We start from the raw sequence: 7,624 nt of genomic DNA on the forward strand, positions 1-7,624 counted from the left end.
TCCCCGTAGCCCTTAATTCCTTGTGACATCAAGAATTTATCAATTTCTGCCTTGAAGACATTTAGCGTCCCAGCCTCCACTGCACTCTGTGGCAATGAATTCCACAGGCCCACCACTCTCTGGCTGAAGAAATGTCTCCGCATTTCTGTTCTGAATTTACCCCCTCTAATTCTAAGGCTGTGTCCACAGGTCCTAGTCTCCTCACCTAACGGAAACAATTTCTAGCGTCCACCCTCTCCAAGCCATGTATTATCTTGAAAGTTTCTATTGGATCTCCCCTTAATCTTCTAAACTCCAATGAATACAATCCCATCATATGTTAGACCTACCATTCCAGGGATCATATCTAAACACATCTTAAATATTATCTGGGTTTCTGTGTTCAGAGAACATACATGCAGCGAGTTTCAGACTCCCACCACCCACTGGATGAAACGCGTTTACTCACATTTCGTGTAAACCTCCTGCTCATTAACTTAAATCAACGTCATCGGTCATTGATCCCTCTTTCAAGGAGAAAATGTTTTTTTTCTGACTACTCTATCTATGCCCCTCATAATTTGACACATATCAGTGATATCCCCTATCAATCTCCACTGCTCTCAGGAAAAAAAACAGTCTGTCCAAATCTATCTTTGAACTGAAACTCTCCAGCCCAGGCAACATCCCAGTAACTGCCTTCTCCGCCTTCTCTCGTACCATCACAGCCCTTTTAAAATGTGGATTCTAGAACTGCACATCTTACATGAGCTAAGATCGAATCAGTGTTTAAGATTGATCCACCATCACCTCTCTGCTTATAAATTCTAATTCTGGACTAATAAAGGCAAGTATTCCACATGCCTTTGCAAACACTTTATCCACCCGACTGACACCTTAAGGAATTAAGGATGGTGCACATCAATGTCCCTCTGATCTGCTGTGCTTCCAAGGATCTGATACTATGCTCGTGATTTAAGAGAAAGAGGGTGTGTCATGTTATTATTTGTCTCATTGAAGTGGGCCATGAGACTGAAAAGGTTGGGAAACATTCACCTTGATTCTATGTTGTTCCCGTCCATCTGTTCATCCTGTATTCCCTCGCCTTGTTTGTTCTGTCCAAGTACATCACATCACATTGATCCCGACTGAATTTCATTGGACACAGTCTGACCTTCTGACCAGGGGTCTACATCCTCCAATAATGTAAAGCTCTTCTCCTCATGCTTCACCACTCCAGTGAATAAAACAGGAACAGTCACGGTTACAACACTGATCTGAACTTCAAATTGTTTTTAAAAAGTAATTGGACCAATAATCTAACAAAATGGTGTATTAACGTTGAACGTTGGCTTGAAATTTCATCACATTACCTTAACCAAACTTGTGAAAGGATACATTATTCCATTTTTCATCTCTTCCCTGAATTTCCTCTGGGTAACTGCATAAATAAAGGTGTTTTTGCAGCAACTCAGGAGCTGGAACATGAAGCCAATCTCTCTTACAAATGTTGGCAGAGGAACTGGGTATCCCAAGTAATCAAAGCGTTTCAGTATGGAATAAGCAATGAACACCACCCATAACATGATGAAATTTCCAGATATAATAAATAACATAATCATGGATTTCCTCCGACTCCCCATCTCTGGGTCACTGACACTGTCCCCAGTCGTCTGAGCCCGGAGTCTCCTGCGAGCTCTGTTGGCAAATATAATGTTTCTGACTGTCAATGTGTTTAACAGTAGAATCAGAATAAATGGAATGAATGGTGTTATGATGTAATGCATTAATTCAACAATAGTCCAGACAACTGAAGTAAATACATTTTGAGGCACTTTACAAAACCATGGACTATTAGAAAGCCAATATTGCTTGTAATACATGAAATACCAGAAAATGTTCTTCAAACCACTCAGCACAGTCACTGTTCCTAAAACCACACCCGCTGTTTTCTTGGTGCAATGTTTATTTCTCAGCTTTTGGCAACATATGGCCACAAACCGATCAAAGGTGAACGTGACCGTGAACCAGACAGAGCAGTCTGTGGCTGCATAAAGCAGAATAGCGTGGATGTTGCACAAGGTGACATAATGTAGGAAAAGAAACTCATCACGATATGTGATAGGAATTTGTCGTAGTATCAGATCGAAGATAATGACCAGTAGATCCGCCACTGCCATAGCCACCAGGTAATGAGTAACACATTTGGAAAGGCCACACATCCCCCGAACCAGGATCATAATTGTAATCAGATTAACTTGAAAGAAGAGGAACAAATATAATAATTTATTGCTCAGGTATAGAGCAGAAATGATCTTTTTCCTTTATTTCCAGTAAAATATTAAAGCAAATTATTAATGAGTATCCAATGTTTTTGCAAAACTAAAACACAAATCTACCACAAATTTGCATTTTATAATTCCATTCAGAAAGGATTCTAACTATTTTACCTGTCAGGGAATGGAAATAGCGTGTAGTCAAAATCATTGGAAACGCTGAAGTCTAAAACACAAAGGTGTCTGTGACAATATAAACTTCACGACTTTGAAAACTGTTCATAGATTGAAAGAACAAATAACCTGTTAAATATGGAGAGGAGCAATGATGTCTCTCGAATAAAGTGTTTCTTGAGACAAAAGGGACAATGAGAAGCTGTTGTAAAAGCAGTTACATGTGAGTTACACATCCCTGGGAAGAAGGGGTTACAAATACTAAAGGGGAGATAATACCTGCTTGAGAATTTGCTGCCTCGTGACAAAGGGACAATTATGACCTGCCGGCAGTGGTAAAGTTCTGAAGTAAAGAGTGTAATTGTAGGAAAATGTATGTTTTAAGCAGCTAACCCTGAATGAAACAAGGAACAAAGGAATTACTTTTGTTGAGAAGGCAAAGTATAGACTTGAGATGGTCGAAAATATAATCTATATTTGGGATGAAAAAACCTATTGAATCATCAATAATGTACAGCACAAACGTGAAAGACAGAAAATTGTGCGAGAATCCAACAGCAGAACAACTTAGTTGCAGAACTTCAATTAATAACACGGTACAGGGATCGAATCCTGGACACTTCCAGAGACAGACCACTGTTGGTTGAAATCCAAAGTGGGTAGTAACTAAGTTGGGTTGCATGGATTATACTTGGTTACTTGAGGGATCTTAATAAAGTTGAAATTATTGTTTCAGTACTGATTGTCTCAGAGATTCCTTATTAAATGGCCAAATTAAAGGGAAATTATGTTGAGTTTAGCCACAATACATGGATCAGTGAAACGGGGTTGAAACAAGCAAAAGTTTAAGTAAATACAAAATTTGCAATCTGAAGCCAAATTTACCAACACATGAAGAAATACTGTAACAGAAATGAGCGATTCAGACATTTAGATATTTTGCTCCATTCAAGTAGGTCATTGATAACTTTTATTAATTGTCATTAACTTTTCTTTAACTCCAATCTCATTCAATCCTTAGAGGGAAAACTCTCAATAGCGATTAAGAAAGAAATAAAGAGGAAAAGAGAATGAATGAAAAACAGTAAGAAAGGAGGAAAGAAAGAGAGCAAAAAGAAAAAGAGAGAAAAAGTAAGAGTGAGAAAAAAGAAAGAAAAAATAATGAGAGAAAAAAGAACGAGAGGATAAAAAAAGAAAACAAAGAGTGAGAAAAAAGAGAAAAAAGAGAGAAAAAGAAAGAGAAAAAGTGAAAAAAGAAAGAGAAAAAGAAAAAGAGAAAAAGAAAGAGAGAAAAAAGAAAAAGAGAGAAAAAGTAAGAGTGAGAAAAAAGTAAGAGAGTGAAAAAAGAAAGAAAAAAGAATGAGAGAAAAAGTGAAAAAATAAAGAGAAAAAGAAAGAGAGAAAAAAGAAGAGAGAGAAAAAAGAAAGAGAGTTAAAAAGAGAGAGAGAAAAGAAAGATAGAAAAAAGAGAGAGTGAGTAAAGAGAAAAAAATAAAGAGAGAGAAAAGAGAGAGACAAGTGAAAGAGAGAAAAAAGAAAGAGAGTGAAACGAGAGAGAGAAAAGAAAGATAGAAAAAAGAGAGCGCGAGTAAAGAGAGAAAAATAAAGAGAGAGAAAAGAGAGAGACAAGTGAAAGAGAGAAAAAAGAGAGATAAAAGAAAGAGAGAGAAAAAAGAGAGGGAAAAGAGAGAGAGAGAAAAGAGAGAGAAAAGAAAGAGATAAAAAAGAGAGAGAAAGATAGAGAGAAAAAAGGAAAGAGAAAGAGAGAGAAAAAAGAAAGAGAAAAAGAGAGAAAAAGAAAGTGATGAAAAATAAAGACAGAAAACAATGAAAGACAGAAAAATGAAAGTGAGAAAACAATGAAAGAGACAGAGAAAAAGAAAGAGAGATAAAGAAAGAGAGAAAAAATAAAGAGAGAGAAAAAAGATAGAGAAAAGAAAGATAAAGAGAGAAAAAAAGAAAGATAAAGAGAGAGAAGAGAAAAAGAGAGAGAAAAGAGTGAAGACAAAGAAAGAGAGAAAAAGAAAGAGAGAAAAAATAAAGAGAGAGAAAAAAGATAGAGAAAAGAAAGATAAAGAGAGAAAAAAAGAAAGAGAAAGAGAGAGAAGAGAAAAAGAGAGAGAAAAGAGTGAAGACAAAGAAAGAGAGAAAAAGAAAGAGAGAAAAAATAAAGAGAGAGAAAAAAGATAGAGAAAAGAAAGATAAAGAGAGAGAAAAAGAAAGATAAAGAGAGAGAAGACAAAGAGAGAGAGAAAAGAGTGAAGACAAAGAAAGAGAGAAAAAGAAACAGAGAAAAAAGAAACAGAGAAAAAGGAGAGATAAAAATAAAGAGAGAAAAAAGAAAGAGAGAAAGAGGGAAGGAGAAAGAGAGGAAAAATAAAGAGAGAAAACAATGAAAGACAGAAAAAAGAAAGAGAGAAGAGAGAAAAAAATAAAGAGACAGAGAAAAAGAAAGAGAAAGAGATAGAGAAAAAAGAGAAAGAGAGAGTGAGTAGAGAAAGAGAGAGAAAAAGAGAAAAAAGAAAGATAACAAAGAAAGAGAGAGAAAAAGGAAGAGAGACAAAAAGAGGAAAAAGGAAGAGAGAAAAAAGAAAGGGAGAAAATGAAAGAGTGAAAAAAGAGAGAAAACAAAGAAAGAGAGAAAAAGAAAGAGAAAAAAGAGAGAAAACAAAGGAAGAGAAAAAAGAAAAGAAAGAGTGAACAAAGAGAGAAAAAGAGAGAACAAAGAGAGAAATAGAGAGAAAACAAAGAAACAGTGAAAACAAAGAAAGAGAGAAAAAAATTAGGAGAGAGAGAAAAAGGAAGAGAAAGAGAGAAAAAAGAAAGAGAAAGAGAGAGAAGAGAAAAAGAGAGAAAAAAGGAAGAGAAAAAGAGAGAAAACAAAGAAAGAGAAAAATAATAAATGAGAAAAGAAAGAAATAGAGAAAAAAGAGAAAAAGAAAGCCAGAAAAAAGAGAGCTAAAATGAAAGAGTGGAAAAAAAGAGAGACAACAAAGAAAGAGAGAAAAAAGAAAGAGAAAGTGGAAAAAGAAAGAGAAAAAAAAGAGAGAGAAAAAAGAGAGAGAAAAAAGAATGCAAAAGACAGAGAAAAGACAAAGAAAAAGACAGAAGAGAAAACAGAGAGAAAAAAGAAAGAAGAAATAGAGAAAAAATGAAAAGAGGAAAGGAGAAAAAAGAAAGAGAAAAAGAGAGAAAGAGAGAAAGAGAGAGAAAAATGAAAGAAAAAGAGAGAGAAAAAGGAAGTGAAAGAGAGAAAAAGAGAGAAAAGAAAGAGAGAAAAGAAAGAAATAGAGAAAAAAGAGAGAAAAAAGAAAGCCAGAAAAAAGAGAGTGAAAATGAAAGAGTGAAAAAAAGAGAGACAAGAAAGAAAGAGAGAGAAAAATGAAAGAGAAAGTGGTAAAAGAAAGGGAGAAAAAAGAGAAAAACGGGAGAGAGAAAAAGAATGCAAAAGAGAGAGAAAAGAAAGAGAAAAAGGAGAGAAAACAAAGAAAGAGAAAAATAGAAAGAGAGAAAAGAAAGAAATAGAGAAAAAAGAGTGAAAAAAGAAAGCTAGAAAAAAGAGAGCGAAAATTAAAGAGTGAAGAAATGAGAGAACACAAAGAAAGAGAGAGAAAAAAGAAAGAGAAAGAGGAAAAAGAGAAAAAATAGAGAGAGAAAAAAAGAGAGGGAAAATGAATGCAAAGGAGAGAGAACAGAATGAGAAAGAGAGAGAGAAGAGAAAACAGAGAAAAAAGAAAGAAAAAGAGAGAAAAAAGGAAAAGAAAAAGAGAGAATGAATGGAAAGAGGAAACGAGAGAGAAAAAAGAAAGAGAAAGCGAGAGAAAAAAGAAAGAAAAAGAGAGAGATAAAGAAAGAGAGAGAGAAAAAAGAGAGAAAAGAGAGAGAAAAAAGAAAGAAAAAAGAAAGAGAGAAAAAAGAAAGAAAAAAGAAAGAGAGAGAGACTGAAACGGTAGATGGATAGACAATTTATTGTTTTGCCTCATGATGTTAATGAATTCTTATAGAAAAATGGAATTCGTCTTGATGTCTACTCACTGCAGAAACGTAAGGAAGATCAAAAAAGAATGTAACACAGAATTTACAATGCTGCGCGTGATTAAATTGCATTTTTTTTGGAATTTCATCTACAGGATGCAACTTACCCGGGACACCAACAGCAGCTAAGACCGGGTAGTAAATCCTCTGTATATCAGTGATCACCCACAGAATCTTCAGCTTTACCATAAAGCTAAGAGACATGGTTTCCCATTTGAAAATAATGGTAATTTGGATGATTGTTGACAAGGATTACCCAGTTTTCTCTTTGAGAGATTGAGAAAACTTCCATTATTTATAAGGGGGAAGAATTCATCAGATCAGAAAACCAATTCCCAAGTTACTGAGCTTAATTACAGCCACTAACGAAAGTAATGAAATCAACAACTATTGTAAGGGGAATTTGTGCATGAGCGGGCGTGTCCTGACCAGTTAACCCTATCCCTGCTCGACAACCCCAAGCGTTTGTCCAAATCAGCATATTAATAGAATAGTCCATGTCCAACAATTCTAATAAAGGTATCTTCTGAAACAAATCAGCGGTGGGAAATAAGAATGAACATTGCACAGAATGTTAATAGAGGAGTTTAGTTGTCAGTACATAGACTGATTCAGTGTTGGCATCATTCAATGAGGCTACAGTCACTGATTTCCCCACGAGCAATGTCCTGGAGCCCTTGACTAGAAACTTAACTGAATGAGCTACACAAATCCAACGGTTTTTTTCATATCTTCTGGGATGAAGGTGTCACTGGGCGTGGAAGCATTAATTTCCTGTCCCTAGTTATTCTCCAGAAGGTGTGAATGAGCTGCCTTCTTAATTACTGCACTTCACGTGCTGCAGGGAGATGGACACTACCAACAGCAAGTCAGAAGCTTGGAAAACTGCACTAAGTAATTCACGTCCCGACTCCCCAAAGCTTCTCTAACATCTGCAAAGTAAACGTCAGGACTGTGATGGAATCCTCCCCACTTGTCTGAATGGGTGCAGCTCCAACAGCACTCAGGGAAGCTTGACACCATCCAGGGAAAAGCAGCCAACTTGATTGGTACCACATCGTCACCCACCCAGACCCTCCACCACCGGCTGTGTGTACCATCTATAGGATACACAGTTTAATGTTTAACATATTTATAATTAAAATAATGGGTGGACATTA

General features: G+C 35.8%; 1 protein-coding gene across 1 annotated transcript; it reads right to left on the reverse strand.

Moving 5' to 3' along the window:
* Positions 1-1,343: 1,343 nt before the first annotated feature.
* LOC148137319 (putative G protein-coupled receptor 139) lies at positions 1,344-6,668 on the reverse strand. Its single transcript, XM_087983005.1, has 2 exons — positions 6,572-6,668; positions 1,344-2,236 (listed from the first exon to the last, which is right to left on the reverse strand). The coding sequence occupies exons 1-2, from the start codon at positions 6,666-6,668 to the stop codon at positions 1,344-1,346; spliced, it is 990 nt and encodes a 329-aa protein (XP_087839131.1).
* Positions 6,669-7,624: the final 956 nt, after the last annotated feature.

This window comes from Chiloscyllium plagiosum, unplaced genomic scaffold, assembly GCF_037043375.1.
Source record: "Chiloscyllium plagiosum isolate Xiang-an unplaced genomic scaffold, Cpla_swu_hap1 HiC_scaffold_44, whole genome shotgun sequence".
In the NCBI taxonomy this organism is placed as follows: Eukaryota; Metazoa; Chordata; class Chondrichthyes; order Orectolobiformes; family Hemiscylliidae; genus Chiloscyllium; species Chiloscyllium plagiosum.

Coding starts and splice junctions, on each gene's coding strand:
- LOC148137319 (XM_087983005.1), bottom strand. CDS start 6,668: ATGTCTCTTAGCTTTATGGTAAAGCTGAAGATTCTGTGGGTGATCACT. Junction 2,237..6,571: donor AGCTGCTGTTGGTGTCCCGG/GTAAGTTGCATC, acceptor TCTTCTTTCAAG/TTAATCTGATTACAATTATG.